The sequence below is a fragment of the Aulonocara sp. 'chitande type north' Nkhata Bay genome, linkage group LG5, assembly GCF_057382095.1.
Source record: "Aulonocara sp. 'chitande type north' Nkhata Bay isolate Kocher_YH1m ecotype deep benthic linkage group LG5, A_spYH_male_GT1.1, whole genome shotgun sequence".
NCBI classification, from domain to species: domain Eukaryota; kingdom Metazoa; phylum Chordata; class Actinopteri; order Cichliformes; family Cichlidae; genus Aulonocara; species Aulonocara sp. 'chitande type north' Nkhata Bay.
Window position 1 is genome coordinate 16,824,887 of NC_141348.1, and position 23,678 is coordinate 16,848,564.

The 23,678-nt window shown below is 41.9% G+C and overlaps 1 protein-coding gene across 11 annotated transcripts in view; it reads left to right on the forward strand.

Annotated features, from left to right (window-relative positions):
• Positions 1–23,678, forward strand: part of magi1b (membrane associated guanylate kinase, WW and PDZ domain containing 1b) — a 136,577-nt gene that overhangs the window by 54,532 nt on the left and 58,367 nt on the right. For all 11 annotated transcript variants that reach the window (XM_086291672.1, XM_086291674.1, XM_086291675.1 and 8 more), the window contains exon 2: positions 3,289–3,405. In XM_086291672.1, coding sequence (XP_086147798.1) covers positions 3,289–3,405 — 117 coding nt within the window. The remainder of the gene's footprint in view (positions 1–3,288; positions 3,406–23,678) is intronic.

Here is a 23,678-nt window from a genome sequence, read left to right on the forward strand (position 1 = left end):
ATATTTGGAGGCAAAAGACACAAAAGAATCTCACGTTGTTGGATCACTTAAGGATAGTGGTTTTAAAGTACTCAGCTGGGAAGGGAAAGGCAATAGGAAATGTGGTCGAATGGTATTTGACCTCATACCAGAAACAACAGAGTACATCGTGTAGCTGCAGAAAGAGGTTCATTTGACTCCCGAACCTCATGCATACTTGGTCCCAGCAGACATCTAAGTACCGGCCAAGGAAAAGCTAGTGGTCACTCATCCTGCACTTCTTGTAGAACATTGTTCAAGATGGTGTGCTTTTATTTGGCTTGCGTTTAAAGCATGGAAGTAATAGTACCACAGTGTGCAGGAAGATTGGGGGTTTGGCTGTACTTCTACTGTCCTTTCTGGTGGACCTTAAAATTAACTTTGCCACTCAAGGTTTAAATGTCAGGAGAATTCGTAGTGTCCAACTACATTAGAAGAAAAGAATAATTTAACGTGTGATGGGAAGCTTGTGCTCGACAGTTTGAAAAGATGTAAATATTATCAGCATCTCCTTCAGCCAGGTTCTACTGTTAGCTAGCTGTATGTTTCTTTTGGCTGCCAAATGCAGACTTTAGATAAAAAAATAGTTTGTGGGCCTTGTGATTTCTGAAAAGAGACTGATTCAGAGTTTTGTTTTTTCCTTATTTTGTATTTGCCTTGAGTTCCAAGGCAAGTAACATCTAAGTTGACTTGATTTGCTTCTCACATCTGGATCTTGTATCCTGAACAAATCCTAATTGTATTTTTATTTTGCTTTGTTTTATTGTGTTCCTTTCAGATGTGCCAGATGAAATATATTAGGACTTGACTTTTGGCATAGAGTCTTAATATGGAGCTCTAGCAGGTAATTTCAGTTTTAGGGAAAAAAGGCTTAAGCAGCTTCTTTGTAATGGTGAGCTTTAGTACCAGCCTGGTCTATGCAGGTAGTTGAAATTGGGTCAGACTTTCCCCTAAATGCTTACTGTTAAATGCCATATTTTGACACCAGGTGGGGATCAGTGGATAGCCTTAATTATCAGCTCTGTACAGGAGCAGAAGGATGACAGATAGCGCTATCTACTTAATTACATTGGGACATGTTGATTATCTTCTTATCATTTACTACTCTGGCAGTCCTTTAGGGTCTTGTTATTCATACTTTTGTGACTTTGAAGGATGGCTGCTCATTTTTACGAAAGCATCGTTGTTCCATCAAGATAATGGCACACAAAGAGAGAGTTGGGGGAGGACAGACTCAATGTAACTGGATTAGCTCTTATGCAATTGCTCCTTGAGGTGCTGTTGATGGCACACCCATCACCAACCACGTAAAAGGATTGTGCTAGCTTTCTTAAGCCGGCCTGCTTCATCTGAAAGAGTGACTCATCTTTTAATCAGCCAAAATAATGTGTACTGATGATGCACAAAAGCTGCTGCTGAGTTTGATGAGCACTTGGTTTTGAGCCTGATTGGAACTGCAGAATTCAGCATTTTTGGATCTTGATTCATATTAGTGGCTACACCTCTTTATGGCTAAAAATATACCACAATATTGAGTTAACATTACTAGGAAAAACCTAAATTGTACTATGTTGTGCCATCATTCACTTTGGGTGACCTTTTAGTGATATTGCAGGGAGTCCAGTCCAAATTTCACATTGGGTTACACAATCAGTCTGAAGTCTGGCAGGAAGGAGTACCCATGGCCCTCTAGTAATTGTGTACATGAGCACATCAGAGAGTGCGTTAGGCTCTCTGTTGGCGTGAGAGTTAGCTTGTGACCTGTTGTGAGGATTACAACTGAGTGATATGTCTGTATGGGACGGTGCCAGGAGCAGCATACCCTCCCAACAGCAAGCTCAGATAGTGATGGAAGACTTGACCTCTTTTTATAGACAGCTTACGCATCATCGATTAGTAAAACTGATTTATAACGGTTCACCTTTGCAGTGGTCGAAGACCTCAGTTTATTTATAACGGAGTCAATTACATTTCAATACATGGAGCTGGATTAACTCCTAGTAAGGAGTGTGATCTACAGACGCTTTTTTAAAAAATTTTTTATTTTTTATACAAATTAAGAGAAATATTAAATTTGAACTTTTTATTTAAAACAGAAAAATGAAGATGAGGAAAAAAAACTGCAAATTCAGAGGAACAACAGTTAAATGTGTTCTATGCTGACATTTTAATTACCCGACTGCTTCCAAACCACAATTTGATAATTTGCCCATATGTTTCTGCATCTACTTTGTGCTTCTTCATGTATATTGTCATGCATCACAGACAAAATATTTGGTCACAATCAAATAAAAGGCAGGCGCACCATACCTGTGCATGGTGTGCTTCCATTGTAGGTTTACATCATTAAAAACAAAAACAATATTTTCTGCTAACCAATGCAGAATGCTCTTCTGTACTTTGGTAACAATCTCAATCATCTTATTAAACACACACACCGGCACGCATGTACACACACATACACACTTACACACAGTTTCCATGGAAACAGAAACCAGGGCCTTTTATGATTGGTTGTTTGCCCAAGACAACCAAAAATGGTCTCGGCAGCCATGCAAAGATGGGAGATACATCATTTGTATAATGAGTAATGGGACATACACTAATGAAGAAAATAAGATGTTTGTTGTTGCCTGAAGGAGTCTTGTCACGAAATTCGATCATGAAATTGTCATCGAGTATAAATTGAGTATAAAACCCAGTTTTTCAGTCTGTTTAGGGTGACGGCAGACATCTCGGCTCTTTTTTTTTTTTTTCTGTTATGTTCTCAGACTGCATGTGATGCGTTTGAACAGGCGTGGAACTGCCACTAACGTGGACAGTATCTGTAATAACCACACACAGGCACAGATTCGGGAGCAAACACACACACATATGGACACTTTCCCCTCATGCTGCCCTTTAGTTGCCTAATGTGTGTCTGAGGTGCAGATGGCTAAACGGTAGGAGGGCTGCTTCTGTGTTAGCCATGGTGCTAGCAGTCTTAGATTTGGCTGGTCCTGGCCTGCTGGAGCGAGAGTGAGCGGCCAGCTACCCCCTCTCAGTGACGATGGCAAGTGTACAATTCACGGCTGTGCACTCGCTCAGCATCAAGCTTTACTGTAGTTGCAGGACAAACCTGTGTATTTCTTTTCACAGGAGCCAAGCGGTGTGGTCATTTGACGCTCCGCTGTGGATTAACAGTGTCATTTTGGCTCTTGTGATGTTTTTATGTGTGCTGGCCTGCTTTTTACTTCAGTTGTTTTGATACATTTGTGTTCACAATCACAGGAAGCAAGCTGACCAAGGACCTGAAGCAGTATCTGAGCCAGCGCTTCCAGAAGTCCTCGCCTGACCACGAACTGCAGCAGACCATCAGAGACAACCTCTACCGTCACGCTGTGCCTTGTGAGTTCATGACATGTCTTTTGCTGAATCCTTCTTGTGTCTTTCACATTCCGTTCTTTTTAATAAGTATGCATTCAAGAAATGTATGAGACTTGCATCAAAACACATAATTAAAGGAATCATACAAACGCATACATCAAAGTCTGTCCAAGTACAGTATACATACATACAGTATACATTCAGAAGATTCTAGGGTACGTGACCATCAGTCATTTATCCAGTGCTCTTCCTCTTCCTCACATCAGCAACGATATTCTTAAAGAACATCAGTATTGATCAGTCTTTTGCACATGATTAACCATCCCTAAATACTGTTTAAGCAGTAGCGTATTACCATTACCAGGGGACAGTGTTGTGTAAGCATCCAAACAAAATCAGAAAACTCTTCGTTTAGGTCATCCAGGCTTCATTAGTTTTAGATCCATGTATGAATGAGTTTGCTTGCCTCACATAGACCCTTTACCGCTGTTTCTAATTAAGCCTGATTGTTTGTCTTTAAACCAATATTGGCCGTGCAATTAGCAGGACTGATTGCTTCATATCCTGTTCCTGAAAAACCTTAATCATGACTTCATCTGTTTAATCACACAACATTTCTGTTCATCCCGCTCTTCTGCCTTCTTTCCAAACTAATCATCAACTAGTTGACACAAAGTTAGGCATGCTGCACGCACCACCCATCCTGTCAAGTAACGTTAGATCAAGTTAGATCAAGGGAAAAAATATCTGCCGTTTCCACAATGGAGAGTGTAGTCTGTGTAGGGTCAAGTTTGTGAAGACGTTTTACCGCTCATCCAAGAATATTCTTCACTTATTCGCACATTTATGGTGTGTTCCTGAATAAGTTGAAAGTTGGATTTTTTTCCTGCTCTCAGTAGGAACACCCTCTCAACTCTGATGTCCTACTCACAAAGTTTGAGCAGCCCAGAGTTAACAGTCCATGATGGCGGCATTGAACATAGAACTTTGAAACTTCTCTGTAATGCCACTGTTGTGTATTTTTGACTCACTAAATAAGCCATACTCAGAGCACTGACCAGGCCATATCCATGAATGTGCTTTTAAGTGCAAAAAACAAGTGTTTTGCTGAACTGCTAGTAAAGCCTGGATCGCTCTACCTTGTTTTTCGTGTTTTTGGGAACATGCTAACTCAGGAGTGGTGTCACTCCCGAGTTCTGTGGTTTCTGGAATGCAGCGTTAACCCCTAGTGGGGATTGCGGTCTTTGGAGGTGGTCCTGACCTATCAATCATGTGAGTCATCACATAAGCCACGGTGTGAAGAAAGGGGTGTCATTGGCATAACCAGGGGTTAAAGGTGAAACCAATGTAGGGCCTTGCCCCACTCTATCATATTGCCTATTGAGATCCATTTAGGTTAGGTGTGAGTGTTGGAGTTAAAGAACCTGGGAGGAGGTCTTAAGACTGCATTGTAAGTGGCTGATAGCTGGTATCATAAGCCACCACCTCTATTCACCTTTTTGTTTTTTACTTAAGAAGCCTCTTGGATGATAGATAACATGTCTTCGCAAACCTCAAAAAGTAGATTTGCCTTCTTTTTACCAGCATATAAGACGATGAATAGCCTAGTAGTATCTCATGACCACTGGATCAATAAAGGCAGTAAATATAGTACCTGTAGCTTCATCAGCATCCCTCTATCACTAACCAGTATCTTCTCTGGTTGGATAATCCAGGAATAGAGGCCTGGTGTCTTTGATGTGTTTTTTCTTAGTGTTGATATAGCAACAGTTATTTGAAAGCACATTTATTTTCTAATGCCGCATATTTCTCTCATATCTACTGCTTCAAAGTGAAATTAGACATTTGAAGTTTCATTCTCTGCTCCAGGAAAAAAACCACTTGAATACAGTGTTGGTGCTAATGATGTGGCGTTATTGTATAAACAACATAATAGCATTCTTATAGACAGATGATATTCCTAGAGTAGATTTATGCCTGATGCCTGTTGCCAATTTTGACTTAACCTTGAATTGCACAGGACATTGAAAGTGGTCCAGTTGGACCAATCAGAGGATAGTGAATCATTATCCTGCTGCTCGAGTTGGAAATCCCTACTTATCGTGGTTACAGAATGCCTGACTTATAATAAGCGAGGGGGAAAGAGCAAAACTGCATAAATGATTGGCTTGTCTGCAAATGTCTCTACTCAGCATTTTAATATTTGCATCTGTGGTGCAGTGATATAGTGATCTTTAGTAATATCCATCAGTCTCACAATAGCAATATTACATAATTTCACAATTTCCACAATAAAAACTTTGCTTGTTTTTTTTGTTTTGTTTTTTAGTATAAATTAAAATCCACAGTATGCAAATTGCGATGAAAGTGTTCATCAGCGTTATTCAACAGCTAAATGGTTTCCATGTCCTCGCCATATTGGATTTTAAGTTCATTCTTTTGGAATTGGATTTGAAAAGGATCTGCCAAAGGATGAAAATGTTCATGGTTCTTATCAGCTGGCTTTCTTTAATTAGTTTATTCATGGTCTCTCACACAAATTACTATCTGACTTTGTCTGCATTACCTCCACTGCCATATGTCAGCTAGACACTGGTAGAGGGTGGGAGGGGCCAGCCGTTTTAATTACGGAGTGGTCCGAGGCACACCAGTAAAAACCTCGCTGCTGTTGGCAGCAAACGGTGCATGAAGGTGTTCTCCGGGCCACATGTTTAATAGGACTCTAAAGTTTTCATTGTCATGGCTCGTAGTGGAGAGTCCATCTTTTACCAGAATATTGAATTCAGAGATGCTTTGCAACAGCTTAATATTTTCTTTGTGTTGTTTGAGGTCATGTTGCATGGGGCAGTGACTAAATGTATCCTTATGCCCATCACAGTCAGAGCAAAAAGCACGTGTTTGTGAAATGGGTGTGTTTGCATTTGACCTGCAGTTGTGTGAGGTCAGTGTTTATCTTTGTTTATAATGGTCGGATCCTTGATCAAGGCGCTTTCACATGTTCCTGTGCTCGTGTGATTTTTTTTTTTTTTTTTTTTTTTTTTTTTTTTAAAGCAAACAGCAGGTGGAGAAACAGAAGGAGAGAGAGGTCTGGTGTAATTTGGCAAAAATTGTATCGCAGCTTAATCAACCTTTCTACACTTTTATAGTCCTCCTGTCACTGTCAGAGCACTATAGGTCAAAATCCATGTATTACCTGTGAGCTGCTTGACATTTAGCTCAGTTCAGTTTTATTTATATAGCACCAAATCACAGCAACAGTCGCCTCAAGGTTCTTTACATTGTAAGGTACACTGTACAATAAATGGAGAGAGAACCGCAACAATCAGGTGGCCCGCTGCGAGGAAGCACTTGGCAATGGTGGGAAGGAAGAACTCTGTTTTAACAGGAAAGCTCATGGAGGGGGAGCTATCTGCTGCGACTGGGTGAGGGAGACGAGAAAAACGCCAGGATCCAGATTCTTTAGAGCTCCAATGTCGGAACTCGGGAGTGACGTCGTTCCAAAGTCAGTGCATTCTAGAAAAAACATGGAAAAACAGGTTTTGCTTTGGTTCTTAGCAAGGTAAAGAAATTGATTTAAGATTTATTCTGGAAATCGGCAAGAATATCACACACACTGGTTCCCTAAACAACTACACAACAACGGAGGGATTAAACAGTATTTTGTAACAGTTTTCAGTGCGTGTTTGCTGTCTGCTGTCCATACGCCACTTCACTATATCTTAAACTTGAATGTAGCTTTATTAAAAAAAAAACATAAGCAGCTGGTGTAAATATCCTAATGTTCAGTTTCAGAAAAAACAGTTAGACACACTCGCTTCATAGAAAAATGATTGGAGGCTATTTTACCATCCAACCAGCAGTTTTAAAAAGGCACAGTGGAATTGGACTAATTATATAGTTAAGGGGTAAAAACCAGATAAAAATGAACTTTTAAAACATGGTTGGAGAAATGACTAACAAGAAGTGCAAGAGAATTTTTGTTGTTGTTGTTGTCATTTGTCCATAAACTAGTTTCCTCACTCGCATGTCCAAAAAAGTCAGCTGTCCCTATAACCCTGTTAATATTTGAAGCACAGCACTCCCACCCTCCCCCATCTGCCGAGGCATTTATCTGCTTCCCTTGTGGTCATCCCATCTGTACGTCAAACATTCCCAGTCTCCCATTATCCCCACCGACCCTCCACTCCCTCTATCCTCCTCCTCTTCATTCCTGACCCCCCCAACTCATGACACCACTGCCTCTTGTCCTCCCGCTGCCACTGCTGCTCCCGTTCTCCTTCTGTATCAGTCTTTGTCTTCCTCTTCTTTTTTTCCTCCCTGCCAGTTACAACGATCGGAGCAGTAGCAAGAAGAAGACGGTTGCTCTGTGGGTTTAATACCTGATATTTAAATCTCGCCGTTCTGTGTCGACAAGCCTTGAAAAGGGAGCTCTGATCTCGCCTGCATCAAGGCAAGTAAGCAGTATTGTCTGCTGTAGTTGTTGTGATGCCGATGGCTTGGGGATCGCTCCTCAAATGGACAGGGTTTGCACAAGTCTGTGTTCACGTGCGTGTGTCTGTCTGTGTGTGTGTGTGTGTGTGTGTGTGTGTGTGTGTGTATGTGTGTGAGTGATGATGAATTGGGGGACTGGCAGTGCAGACAATTGGACGACCCGTATATAGGCTAAGAGGACGGCTTGGAGGGAGGTGTGGGCTGAAGCCGTGGGGATCGAGATGGGGGTAGGGTGGAGTTTGGGTGTGGGAGGAGGGCAAGAAGCGGGGGGGATGGGCAGAGAGGAGAAAAGAGAGAGGGGATGGAAAGATTGGGGGACAAACACACTCAAATCAGTGTTGATTCTAGCTAGCTAGTCAAGCTAACATAAACATGAATAAGCATTTAGATGTATAACCTGTGGTTGGATCAGAGCTCACTGTCCTGTCCAATACGAGCGGGTTTTCGTCTGTGTCAACAACGGACACACAAGCCGCCTCTCTAGTCATACTTTAAAAATTGCAGTCGGAGATGCAATCACACAGTGGTACCTCAACAAAGCAAAAGAAATGCACAAAGCTCTGAGAGTGGCGGTGCCCTTTCTAAGCAGCAAATGAAGTCAAGTAAAGGCACTACAAGGTAAAAACAAGACCTAGATCTAAACTTGAGGCTCTTTTTTTTTTTTTCCTGAGAAGAGGATGCATGTCAGTCAAATAATCCGTGTGTCCGGTATCTGTCACGCACTATGTAAGGGAAGCTCTCCTAAGTGTATTCGAACATGTCTGTTCAACAACTAATCCTTCCTGTTAAACCAGTTCTTTGTTGAATTCAACCATCTCTCAAAGCCAAGTTTGCCACGCGCTGGACTTCTCCAAACACCTTACACCACGGCCATACTTGAGTGCAACTTTTGTACTGACACAGAACTATACATTGGCATTATCTCAGTAGTCCATCCACACCACACCTGCTGACATCTGCGAATTAAAAGAATCTTCTGAAATACATTTATCTCTTTATGTCAGAAGTTAAGCTATAGAACCGGGGGACAGTTAGCTTAGCCCGACAACTGGGAGGAGGAGGAAACGGTAGCCAAAACAGTATTTGTGTCTGCTCATTTCAAAAACGGCTGCAAGGCTTAGCTAACCAGCTGCTGGGTGTAGCTTCATGCAGACATAGGAACATTGTTGTTGTACAGATTTATTTTCTGTTTTTGCTGACTTTTGTTTTTTTAAACCACAGGGGTAGGGCTCTAGGTCACAAAACAGCATCTCTGTATTAGTTGGAGCACACTTAAAATGGGGGGTTCCCAGCATGCTGCAGGTAGATGAAGCCAACTGTGCAGGAAACAGTAACTGCCGAATAGGCAAAATGGTTTTTATTTTTTATTTTTTTCTCCGGGGTACAAAACCATTATCAGGATCAAAGGATTGCTGCCATAAAGGGGATTTGTGATAGATGAAGTCCCTTGGAGCGTAAGAAGCAGCACACCTTGTAGATTAAATGCTAATATTATTGCTAAATCTCGCACCAATGCAAGTGTCCAGCAGTGATTTACTTTGGTTTTTTTTTCCTGATGGCAGTTGCTCCTTCATTACATTTTAAAATTTAACTTTTGAGCTCTGCAGTCCATCAACACCACACTCAAAATAAAGTGAGATTTCCATGCATGCAGATTTTATTGACCTTTGACCTTACTCCATTGTATATCTTTGCACTGCATTTCCCAGCCCCCTTCCTTAACAACAAAGCACAACATAGCAGCTTCTTCCACTTGGAAAGTTTAAATATGTTTTTTCTTGTTTGTCCATATTTCAGCTTGACTCTCACATGAAGGACCTTTGAACTCGTTCTTTTGGGATTGTTCTGCAGTTATCCCGGTTGATTAGTTGTGTTATAGTTTGCTTATCTATCTACCAGACTTGTAACCTCTATAAATATCAGCAGTGTAGGAATTAGGCTATTTAGCTCCTTCTTTTGCGTTTGACATATATATTTATGCAGCCTCAGTCTCACTTCAGTCCATTCCTCTGTGGCCAGCTCTCATCTCACCTCCTAACTCCACATCTTTATTTGCTGCAAAAGGTTCCTCGTCACATGTCGGTCAAGGATGACTTGCCAGGAACTTGTTCAACAGCCAGAGCAAGCGTACGTGTTTGTGTGTATAAGAACATCAGTGTCCTGAGAGGAGCGGTGAAACAAGAGGTGTCGTTGGGATCCGATGGGATCTATGAGAACAAGAAAGAATAGGGGTGAATAGCCAAGAGGAGGGGAGGGAGCAGGGGGAAGTGGGCGGGTGCATGTGGGTGCCTGCGAGACGGAAAACAGCGGGGCTCAGTCAGCGAGAGAGAGACTGAAGCTCAGCTCAGCGCTGGTGTGTGTGGGTATGAGACGGGAGCGCATTATAAGTCAGTGTGTGGATGCTGCTTAGCTTAGCTCTCGTTAGCTTAGCATCACAAAGCTGGACAGAGGACAGACACACAGGAGAAGGAAGGAGAAGGTGGAAAGGAGAAGGAACGGTGGAGCTGCACTGTTTGTTTTTTGGGTTGTTTCTCTCCCCCCTCCTCATTCCTCATCTACACCTGATTGGATTTTTTTTTTTCCTCCTGTCTCCTGTTGACGTGGTGTTGTTCTGTGGACTGTAGTGGAAGGAGCAGAAGCCCACCCCCCCCTCAAAGGCTCCCTGATTGAGGTATTTTGATTTGAGTTTTCTTTGCAGAAGAGACACCTAGGGTTGCTGTGATTTAATGGTTGGGGGTTGGGATGGAGAGGCAGGCGATGGGGATGGCTGTGCATCAGGCGGAAGGTATGAGGAGCAGAGCGAGGGAGACGGAGGCACATCGCTGGCAGTAATGGAGGCTGATGTGTTGTGGTCAAACGGAAGCTGTGTGTGTCTGTGTCTGTCTGTCTCAGGTATGCTCGTGTCTGTGTGTATTTTTGTCTGTGGCCCGACACGCTGCCCCCGTGTGTGTTTGTGTGCGCAAAGTGTCACTTCCTGTTTGTGAATGTACAGTATGTGTGTTTGTGGTGGAAGCTCTTCAGCCCTGTGATGGCTCTGTTAAGGCTGTGTGATCTGTTGACATGTGTGATCACATTGGAAGCCATTGCCTCCAGCAGCAAACTGCCGCCTGTATGTTTGTCTGTCTGCAGCTTCTGGGATGCTACGGTTAGCTTTTGCCTTTCTTTCATCCTTCCTCTTTCTCCCCCCCAACCTTTCTTTCTTTTCTTTCTTTTTTTTCTTTTTCTTCGATCTCATGTCTGGATGACCCCCTCCCCATCCCCATCCCTGCTCCCACCCCGCCCCTCTAAATGGATCGTTTTAGAGCCTTTCTTTTCCATTTTCATATTGCTGTAGGTAGTAGCTAGCCCATGGTGCTTTTTTCCTTTATGGGTGGAATAAAAAAGACAAAGGCCGGCTGTGAGTGTGTGCGCAGGGGCATTTTCAGGCAGGTTTCTGCCTGATTTAGCTTCACACTGCACTACTGGCAGTGGATTTTATTAGCTCTCTCCTTTTAACCTGGTCCTCATCTATCTGTATGGGAATCATATGGGGCTGAATGAATTTCTTATAAAGGGAAAGAATGGAGAACATAGCGGGTCAAGAGAAATCCTGCTTTGATCTGATTGTGGTGTGTGTATTTGTATTTTTATGTGTGCGTTGTCTCTTATTTGCATACCTCTTTCAGCCAACCAGAGTGGCGAAAACTACCTCCCCTGACTCAAAGCAGTCAATCGCAAATGAAAAGCAACTATAGGTCTAGAAAACCCCAACAAAAATGGTCCCTTTTAATATTTGTTTGCCCATCATCACCACATAAGGGAGATTGTTTGGGGTGTTGGGGCTGTTTGAAAGCCTGGACAATGGACTGCAACTGCTCCTCTCCTCAAACCTAAAAAAAGTCAAAAAACATAAAGCAAAACAAAAAAACAAAAAAGATGTAATGTAAACAGAAACGTGAGGATTGGAAAATGCTGGAATTTGTGGCTTGTGCTTTTGGTTGGATTAACCCTTTACTGAGACAGATGGCCTTATCCCCCTGCCGTGGTGACAAACCCCAGTCAGCTTGTGACCCCTCCTGCATGTGTGTGTGTGTGTGTGTGTGTGTGTGTGTGTGTGTGTGTGCATTCTTACACCAAAAGGGGAAGAGAAAAAAGAAGGGAAAAAAACAGTGGCAGGCTTGCTCTGGCCAAGATGGTGGATGGCTCTGTTTTGGTTTTGGACTATAGCGCCAGTCTGCTACCCCCCCACGTGTGTGTGTGTGTGTGTGTGTGTGTGTGTGCTTGTGCATGTGGTTGTGCGCGTCTTGAAAATTATCCATGAAGACATGCCTCAGTATCTTCTTGGAAAATGGACTAGGACTTGGACTAGCCGGCTAGCTTTGACATGAGAGCATGTTTATTGTGGAGACTGAGGGAAATGCTTTTGTAATAGCTTCTGCACAACAGTTGGGTCTAAGACTGTAGCCAGATTTCTGAGGCAGGCCCATAATCCGTGCTGCTTCCTTGTCATTTTCCACCAGCTACATACAGTATTCTTTAAATTGGCACCTATTTAATCAAAGCAGATGCTCTAATAAACCACAGTGAATCAACAAAATGTGGCCCGTTTGAAGGAAAAAAAACCCTGAAAACTTGGCTATAGTTACCTTGTGTGTGGTGCCCCCCCCCCCCCCCCCCCCCTATTCTTGTCTTGTGTTTAATCTACCAAAAGCAAAATGCGTAAATACTTTCCAAAATAAGCTTTTCTCTTTTATAACGATTATGGAATTTTTGTAATGAGTTTGACTAAAAAATAAATTGTCTGGATGTTGTCACAGTTATAAGAACAAACCATAGGCACTTTGTGTCCCATAGGTTTATGTGTTAGGTGCCTTGTCTAGTTGATTGGAAGAGTTGGAGACTAGTAAAAAGGGCTACATATAAAGCAGGGGTAGGCAACTCCAGGCCTCGAGGGCTGGTGTCCTGCAGGTTTTAGATGTATCCTTGATCCAACACAGCTGATTCAAATGGCTAAATTACCTCCTCAACATGTCTTGTAGTTCTCCAGAGGAATTGTGATGAACTAATCATTTGATTCAAGTGTGTTAACCCAGGGTGAGATCTAAAACCTGCAGGGTACCGGCCCTCAAGGCCTGGAATTGCCCACCCCTGGTAATCAGCCTCATGTGACGTCAAGACAATCATATTTGTCTATGAAGATGTTTTAAAAAGATCCTGGTGTATCGAGTTTTACGGACATGAACTTGCATGACCTCTCTAACCTGCTATTCATTGCTGCTAGAAGATAGCTGGTCAAGAGTTCATTTGCAGCTGCTAGCATCCTATGACTAAAAAATGACCAAAATCTGAAATGTTTGGTGTAGATTTTTAACCAGAATGCCTTTTAGTGTTAACTGTTACCCCCATAAAGATGACATCTGGCAACCTCCCCCAAGTTTTGGCACATAACTATATATCAGGGGTGGGGAACTCCAGGCCTCGAGAGCCGTTGTCGTGAAGGTTTTAGATCTCACCCTGGGCCAACACACCTGAATCAAATGATTAGTTCATTACCAGGCCTGTCGAGAACTTCAAGACATGTTGAGAAGGTTATTTAGCCATTTAAGTCAGCTGTGTTGGATCAGGGACACATCTAAAACCTGCAGGACACCGACCGTTGAGGCATGGAGTTCCCCCACCCCTGATATATATCAATAAAGTTGTGGTTTGACTATACTAACTTGTGAAGCAGCCATGAAATAGGACCACTCTGTTGAGAAAAGGGACAAAGGTTACATCTAGCAGGCATCTGATGGGGAAAGAGTTAATATTGGTAGCATGCATTGTATTAATCTCAGTAGCCAGGCACAAACAATGTCTTCTCTTTTACTTGACGCAAACCATAAGCGAATCCTCTTTATCCTTCACATCTGGATTTCGGTATCACTGGTCATTTACATAAGTGCTGTAGCCAAAATGAATTAAGCTGTAATTATACTTCTGGATTGTATGACATCAGCAACATTAGAGCAGAAAAACAGATTTGGGCCTACAGTGGGACCCGGTGTGAGACTTGAGGAGAACCACAGTTCTCCACCATTCAAACCCGAAACAGGAAGAGTTTTGCCCGACCACACAAGCTGCTGTTATAACTGCCAAGCGTACTGCAGACAGAGAAATCACAAATGAGCAGATCAGAGACTGGGTGGAGCCTGTGGTCTTAATCAATGAACTGGAGAAGTGATGGAAGCAGAAAGGAGTGATGGAGGGAATGGAAGCAGAGGGAGTGAACATCACAAGTCCCTGTGGACTATCCACTGAGTCGTGTCATGAAAGTTTTAACCAACTTTTGCAGATAACAGCTTCTGCTCTACCCTAGCTCATACATATAACCTGGAATACATTGTGCCTTGTATTGTGTCTGTGTGTGTGTCTTATCACGTGTAGAAAAACAACATTTTGTCCAAATATGCTGTCAGAGTTTAGGAGTGGCGCCATTGTCTATGTGTCAGTCACAGACCACTTAAAATGCACCGTTTCAAATAACTCCTGTCCTGAGTGACCTGAATGGCAGCACAGAAGCCGAATAAGAACAGCTGGCTCTATTAATAGAACAATTATGATAATGAATCATTGCCAAACACATTTATGATGGCCTACTTTTCACTCACAGCACTGATCACTTCAGTGGTGAAAGTGTTGAAACAAACAATGATTGTTTTAATATGCTGCTTTTATTTCTAAATCCAGAAACCCACTAATCTGTATGTTGTTTCTCTGAACCTCGATGTTTGAATGACATTTGTTTTTTAGGTCACACTGGTCATTCTGTTGATATAGCGTGTCTGTTGATATAGTGTGGGCATACCCTGAAGTGCCCCATTACAAAACTGATAAGTTATTTTCAGCACCAATACAGATTAGTTGGAGTCAATTTGACAGTTTCCAGTAAAAAAAACAAACAAACCAAAAATACAAAAATCATGCTGTCAGTTTTTAAAATGACTCCATACAAAAAAAATCATTAAATGTATTTTCTCATGCTATCTCTACGTGAAAGAACCCTCTGCATGCTTCCTAAACCGCTCACCTGAACTGCTACAGCCTGCAAATACACTCCTTTGTGCCTGTCTGTGGCACAGTATCCTTTATTGATATATCTGATATCTAAACAATTGCACTGAATAAAGAAAGATGTCTTTATTGTTGTGATTGATCAAAAATTATTTTATTTTGAAAGGGTGCGTGTGTGTAATCAAATACATCATGGTTTTACATAGATGCTGCAAATTTTTTATACAGAAATTGCTGCGGTGTGCACACTATTGCTAATTATAACCATACAGTGTGACATGTGTGCATTAACCCAGTTCATGTTGCTTTTTTAACAATACTGTTGCGTCATCAGCAGTGACAAAATAACTTCTGCTTTCTGGTGTGGCTGTTGCAGATTAGGCAGGTATCGATCACGTGCAAAAACATGTTTAAAAAGTCGGCACGTGTGCGGCAGTAATTTGTCTTGGATGTCGTTGTGAAAGAATTCATAAAGAAATGCCGTTTGGACAGGCTTGACCTATAAGTCTTTTAATTCAAATATCAGGTACACAGTAATTGTGTGGAACAGTTTTTCAAGGTTAGAACTATTATAATCGTGTTATTTGGATATCCTGACCTGGGTCACTGCTTTTTTTTTAAGTTGAACCTTATATTTCCATGGTGACCTTCATCATCACCATCATCTAGAAACGCTCAAACCTTGAGATTTGCACTAAGAACCTTCTTGCTGTAAATCTTTCCCCCTTAAGGACAACATTTGAAGACCCTTCCATACCCTTTATTGCTATATCAGTAAAGACATGATTTAATGATCATTAGAATAGTTTCAGAGTTTTTCCAAGGGTAGCTGCAGAGGCAGAGACCATAGGCCTGAAATATGACTGAAACTGCTTTTGGAAAAAAGCTCAAGGGTTACTCCAAGTTAGCGTCCAAGGGGTTAAGAGTTAAAAGACCAGCTGATAGTAATATCAAAGAAGTATATTTCAGCCTGGTTCTTTTGCCTCTTTTTAAACCATGACAGCTTAAAGATTTAAGCGGGCTGAAGATGCCCTAATGATTTTTGCCAAACTAAAGCTTCAAACTGGATCAAATAAAGATGTCAAGGAGGGCGACTTCCCAGCTCCCAGCTATGATGACAAAGTCATCCGTGGAGTCAAGCCCTGCGTTGTCCTTGTGGAAGGAATTAAATGTAGGTCACCACCAAAATGAAAGGCCCGGCCTCGGCCTGGGGGGATATGTGCCCAGGGTCCTCTGTTGCTCTGGGGGAATGCAAGTGTAGGAAATAAACAGATTTATCACACGTGGCTATTTTTAGAAGCTGTGTGCGTGCCTGTAGAGCCTCCTTCTACTTCTTTTTCATCTGCCTTAATGTCATTGTGTTAAGGAAATATGGCTAAGATTACTTTTGTCTTTTACTTTGTCACTGACTATCATCTGACTCAGTTGTTGCCCAGCTACTGTCTACTAGAACATCTCCTATGTTAGGTCTTCTGTCTCCTATATAATTCATCAAGGTTCAAGTCCTCATAGACTTCTGTCCTTCATAGTGTTGTGGAATATGTTTAAGTGAAGAATAATTAAACAGTGTTGTCATGCTCTTGTGTCATTGTACTCTCAAATCTAACTGAGATATCATGCACTGACTTCTCAAATGTTGCTAAACCTAGTGTCCAACCTTGTATCCAGTAAGGTTAGAAAAAAAACTACATAAAATATAATTAAAACAGAATGTAGTGGTTTATAAAAATACCCCAAAGATGACACTTCACATGTACAAGGACACCGAGACATTGGTGAGGTCTGGGGCAGCAGTGACGGATGGATTCAAGGTGGGGTGGGATTATGTTAGGGATAGTCTCTGAGCCCCTTCTTGTTTGCAGTGGTGATGGACAAGTTGACAGATGAGGCCAGGCAGGAGTCTCCATGGACTATGATGCTCACAGACGACACTGTGATCTGTAGTGAGAGGAGAGAGCAGGTGGATGAGAGCCTGGAGACATGGAGACATGGACTAGAGAGAAGAGGAATGAACGTTGGCAGAATACATATAGCTGTGAGTGTGAATGAGAGGGAGATGGGTGGAACAGTGAAGCTGCAACAAGCAGAGGTGGTGAGGGTAGAAGAGTTTAAATACCTGGGGTCAACCATCCAAAGCAATGGACAGTCCACAAGGGGCGTAAAGAAGAGAGTGCAGGTGGGGTGGAGTGGGTGGAGATGAGTGCCAGTGCCAATCTGCGACAGAAGGATGGCAGCAAGAGCGAAAAAGAAGGTTCACATGATGGTCGTGAGACCTGCTATGATGTGTGGTTTGGACAGGATGCCGACCCGGTAGGGGATGGAGGGAGCGGATTAGAAATTAGTACATCAGAGGGACAGCTCAGGTTGAGCAATTTGAAGATAAAGTTAGAGAGGCAAGAGATGGTTCAGACGCGCTCAGAACAGAGTACTGGATACACTAGACAAAGGATGTTGAAGAGGAAACTGGCAGGAAAGAGCAGAGGAAGACTCGTGGATGCGGTGAAGGAGGACATGCAGAGGGCTGGGGTGAGAAAGGATATTAGGGATAGGGTGAGATGGAGACAAATGATCAAAACAGCAGCTATTTGGACATTTTACAGCTGATGACATTATTAAGAAACAGGTCAGTAACAATAATTGGTTAGTGTCTTATAGAAGGTTGAGCTTTTTAGAGGTGAAGGTGTGGAAGTGTTCACCATGCTGTGAAAGACTGCCTCGTCAACAGTTAAGTCTACCATGCATATTCTCGAGGAGGTGGTTAATAATTATTATTAAATATGGCTCTGTCAAAATTGGACTCAAACATATCACCTAGTTTAATAAGTTGGGTTCCCCCCCCAAAATAATATTTTTTTCCCAATTAAAACACGAGTGATTTATAAATGATTATAAAACATTAGATTCAGTCTCCACACAGCGTCCCGACTTATTTGGCAACTTGGTTGCTTTGGGGAGACGATCCCTCAAAATAGTCTACCATCAATTAAATATGGATGAGCTGCTTGGATTTCTCTGGCACTAGTGTCAGCTGTGCTTGAAGTTAGTTTGTAAAGATCATTATATCAGTTTTTTGCTTTAGAGCAGGAAATCATAAGGTGTACTGCATGCATGTTTTGTTTGATAAGTAATGAGATTCCATGTAAATTCTTAGGCCGTGTATTTGTGAAAGAGACAGTTATTGTTAGTCATCTTGTGTGAAGTCTTGATTTTTTTTTTCCTTTGGTATGTAATATGTGTCACCATTACACATCAAATTATTTTTCTCCTCGTCGTTGAACCAAAATATGAACCCTGAACACCCCGGTTCAGTTTGGATAATGGGACATTGGCACAAAAGGAGGCAGTCTGATATTGATCTGCTGTAAGCCGAGTGACAGTTTAGACAAAGTGGGCAGGCCAAGGTCACAGTGAGGGTCGTGGCTAGTTGCTGTCATCTATTGATTGTGGTTTGAAAGACGTGCACGTGCAACATTATGCCCTTGATTGCTGATAAACCCGATTCTGCGAAATTCTGATTATTACTAAGGTCACTAAAGTAGTCGTCATTCACTTGTTTTGTAAATACATTAAACTTCAGATGTTCAAGAATTATGAAGGTTTCTTTTACTTTTACTTGCCAACAGAAACATGCATGTGCAATCCAGATCTTTACACGATCAAAATAGCTGATTTAAAAGTGTTATAAACAACTTTTGAACACTGCATCATTCAAGAAAAGGTTCAAGAGCAACTCAAATAAGAAGCCCTGAAATGTTATCTGCTTACCAAGTTAGGAATTTATCACTAAGGTTTTAGCAACTTTAATATAGTGAAACTAGGGGGGGCTTATACAAAACTTCAGCTAGTATCAGTAGTTTTCAGTGCAGCCGTAAGGTGGACAACACTGGAAACCTGACAGCACTTAATTCAATTCAATATTCAATTCAAAGCACTGACAACAAAATTGTCATTGCAAATATCTTCCCAAGTGTTTACAAGGAACGCTGACTAATGTTGAGTGTTGCAATGCTACGAGAAAATGGCAATGGGCTTGTTTTGGAGTCAGGAGCTGGGGGAGTTGCTGCAGGGAGGAACGTGGAGTCTTAGGCTATAGTGGAAGAGGGATGTTAAACATTTCAGGATGATGACTGGGAGGTCACAGAGTTCATGAGCTTATCTGCCTATGAAACCTCTAACTGTAATGCTAGAGGAACATGGAGAAAATGGAAAGAATTACAGGGAGTGTTTCTTGAATGAAGAGCGGAGTGATCTAGTTTCGTCGGTGATGGGCTGTGTAGACCCTGAAGCAGATACTGTTGTAGTGAGTGAATACGTTTTTGATTGTGCCTATTAGAATGTAGTAAAGTTCAAAGTCAGAGGACTTCAATGCTTTTGCTGTAAGAACGTGCAGTCATTTCGGTTAATTTGACACTATCTGAACGTGGCGGCTTCTTCGCTGGATGCACACCCTAAATACATTTCTGGAAGAGTGTGTTACGAACATTTACACATCACTTTCAGCACGGCACATCTGAACACTATCCCATTAAGAGCTTGGCGTGCACAAGATAACAGCTGTGCTCATGTGTCTTGTCGTGATATTCGCAGCTCACTGACAGAAATGATTGATTTAAAGCACAGCAAAATAAAGAAATGACTGCTTTCTAACCTCTCTCACAGTCTCACTTTGTCCAAACTGCCTTCTTTAGAGATGAATCTAATTTTTGTTCAGACGGCAAAGATGAACGTGTTATCAACGCTGGTGCCTAAATGCAACCGAATACAAACGTTGAGGCACACACTGACCTCACCATATACCTTTTGTATGTTGCTTTTGCTCACTCCCTGACAAAAAATCCCCCTGTTGAGGATGGCAACATTAAAAATCACAGAAGTTTTACAGGCCTTGCTGGAACGCTTTGAAATACTAAAGTAAGCTGATAATAAATGTGTTCATGTTTCAAAAGCCTTAAAACTTCCTTTTCAAAGGACTTTCATCTTGTTGTGCTCTCACACAGTTAAGTTGCCATAAGCCATGTTTTGATCCAATATTAGTTAAAATCATTAGTACCACTTTTATTTACACTATTTGTTTATTTTATCAAATTTTTTGGGTGGAAATACCTGTTCTAGTTTGGGTGCCATGTTGACTATTTGCCTCATCTGAATGCTTTCAGTATATCTTTTCTGTCTCCCTTTTTGCTTCTTGTCTACCTTCTGCTTTTACTTTTCTTAATTATTTGGCCAATAAGTTAAGGGGCATCGAAGCAATATGATCATTGACTTTTCAAAAACATTTTTTTAGCAAAGGTGGCCAGTATCCATTCCACCCCGCACCCAATAAGTACAGATGTGCTGAATTTAAGTTGCTCTCCTCGTAGAGTCTGATCCGATCGCCATAGGTGGTACACGGCTTAGACAGGGCAGCGCCCCCTCTGTAGCTGTTATGATAATGAAGCGGTGTTTATGAGTGTATGTGTGTGCTGCAAAGGAGATCGTTGCATAAAGCTCCATTAGGTGATTACCCTCCACCCACACCCCCGTTATCCGTAGACCATGCCATTTGGTGACACCTCCCTCCCCACTGTCTGTGTGCGGGCACTTACATATGCATGTTTTGGCTGGCAGAGGGGGAACAGCTGCTGATTATGACAAGGACACTGAGTAGGAAGTGTCTGCTTCTCAAACCTGTTTATACTATTACAGGCCAAAAGGTAGGTGTGTGTGTGTGTGTGTGTGTGTGCGCGCGCGCGCGCATGTTTGCCATTCACATATGAGCCAGAAGACTGCTTCTGACTGTGGGTATCTGAGTCAACCTTCTGCTGGGCTCAGCTTGCTGGTTTCTTATCTGTGGGAAGGAACAGACAATCGGATAGTCAGGCGGACAGGAAGGAATAAAGGTCAGGCACAGCTCCATATGTTCACACAAACATGCGCAAAAAGTCTTGATCCTACACAAAGTGGTTTGTTTTACCAGGAGGATATGCAAATGTATTTTTATTTTATTTATTTAATTAAGAAGTTTAATTGTGATCAAGATCTTGCTTGCAAGTGGGCCCCAAGTTAAAACAAAATACTGCATATAACTTAATGGCCACTTTATTAGTTACATCTTGCAAGTACATGTTTGAATCCAGTTTTGCTTTCACAACTGCTTTAATTCTTCATGGCAGAGATTCAACAAGATGCTGGAAATGCTCCTCAGAGATTTTGATCCATATTGATATGACAGCATCACACAGCTGCTGCAGATTTGTCGGCTGCACATCCACGATGTGAATCTCTCGTTCCATCACATCCCAAAGGAGCCCCGTTTGATTGAAATCAGTGACTGTGGAGGCCATTTGAGTGCAGTGAACTCACTGTCATGTTCAAGAAAGCACTTTCCAATGATTTGCGCTCTGTGACATGGTGTGTTATTCTGCTGGAAGCAGCCACCAGAAGATGGGTCAGTTGGTACTAAGGGGCCCGACGTGTGCTAAAAAAAATATCTCCCAACCGATTGCACCAGCAGTATGAACCGGTTGCTTCCGTGTTGTTTATGTCAAATTCTGACCCCAGCAATGTTGCAGGAGAAATCGAGACTCATCAGACGAGTCAACGTTTTCCCATCTTCTCATGTCCCAGCCCATGTGAATATGTAGCCTCGGTTTCCTGCTTTTAGACCATCTGCTTCATTTGATGTTTTGCAAATTCAGAGATGCTATTCTGAATACAAAAAGTGAAACAAGTCATTATTTAAGCCTTCCTGACAGCTCAAAACAATCAGGCCATTCTCCTCTGACGCCAAGAAAGACTTTTCACCCAGGGAATCACTGCTCATTAAATCTTTTCTTTTGTAGACCATTTTCTGTAAATCCTATAGATTGTTGTGTGTATGAAACTCCCAGTAGATCAGCAGTTCCTAAAATGCTCACAAGAGTTTATCTGGCAGCACCAACCACTTAAATCACCTCTATTCCCCCATTCTGACACTCAGTTTCAACTCGGGCAGGTTGCTTTGATTATATCTACACACCCGAATGCACTGCCATTGATTAGATATGTGAATTAAAGAGCAATTGAACAAGTGTAATTAATAAAAGTCGTGTACATATTTCTAAACAACAATCATACACATATTAACAAACAAATATAAGCTCTAGTGAAAGCACTTTCAGGTAATGGAGAAATTAAAAACCAGCAGAGCTTTAAAGCCACACTTTTTAAAAAAACACACATTATGACAGCGACAGTATTTTTGAGGCTGTTGACCTGCTCTGTGTGCAGACATGCACACGGACCCCTGCTCTCACTATGGGCAAGTGTTTTTTCTTATAGTACTGCTTCTTTTACTCCATTTGCAGTAGTAGCAGTGATAGTTGCCCTTGTAGTGAAGTGTCTGTGAGGACAGGTCTAAATACCCTTCAGTCAGATATGCATTATTATATTTTCACCAATCACAGCAGAGAGCCCCTTGCTGAATAAAACTAGTCCCAAGCCTCTGTGCTGACCCTCAAACACAGGCTTATTGGCTTTTTTGCAGTTTCACCTAAAATAAGTGTTAGCTCAGCTGTGCGAGATTAAGGTAGTTGACACACTAATCTAATATAAAATTAAAAACCTTCTACTCGGTCTGTCGAGATTGTGTTTGGAGGTTGAGGTTATGTGTTCGCTTTTGGACCTTTTTATTCTCACTAATTTTATAAATGGATTGCTGATGAATTCTGTTCTTAAAAAGACGTCAATTCCTTCATTTTGTTGTGTACAACCTCTATGATGGCTGTTGTATACACATGTTTTGAAGCTATTGATATTAGGTAAGGTGTTTGGGATTGACTAGTCACAGCCACTGCATACTTCAGAAAAAGAAACTTGACATTGCTTGAAATGTAGTGTTTTGCAGAATTTCCACACAGTTAGTGGTAAGTTCAGTATTCAGGGGAAGTGTGGCAGTATCTTGAAGTGGGATGCAACGTGTTAATGGGTAGTGCTCAGTATCCTGCAGGAATGTAAGTTGAACAGTTTAGGTGAGCAGCTTTATCGATGCTTTCCAAAACTGACCACAGGAAGTACCATTCAGAGGGTCAACCGACTGTGCGTGATGTAAATGCTGGCGTGTCATGCCTTACATCGTGCATGCTTTCTCTAATGGAGCCATAACTATGTGGTCCTATTTTTGACAAGGAAGTTGTGAAGCTAAAGAAGTTGTAACTGGAAAACAAACTTCTTTCTCTCACAAGTTAGCAACTTTCCTGCCCACATTGTATTATTCCTCTCATTAGCAGAAACTCAGGCCCAGGATGCTTGTAGAAGCATAAATGACTTAAATGTTTCTATTCTGTCCTTATAAAAAACAGTTTTTCATTGCTGTGTGTGTCATACAGTTGCAGGCTGCAATGCTTTAAGTTTTTTGGAGGGATGTTTTTGATGCAGCGGCAGCATTACAGTGTGACTGCCAGTGTCTTACCATTTTTCCTTGATCATCTTCCTGAAATGCTAATGATGATTTTTTTCTTTCTTTCTACATAACACCCACCTACCCAACTCAACTCGTGAATACGCTGAAACCATTAAGCCCCAAGGCAGCCAGCTTTAGATGAACACCCTCCGAGGCTTCGTTGTGTGCACCAGCAGCTGGATTACATTAACTCTTAGCACAGTCGCAGGAGTCTCTATGCTCGGCTCTCAACCTGTCTTTCTTGCTCGTACCATTCCACAGTTTGGTCAATGGAGCTTTTGTGGGGAGGGGATATTGAATTAATTAGGCCTATAGCGATAACAGTGTCTCAACCCTGGGTATAAGCCAAGGC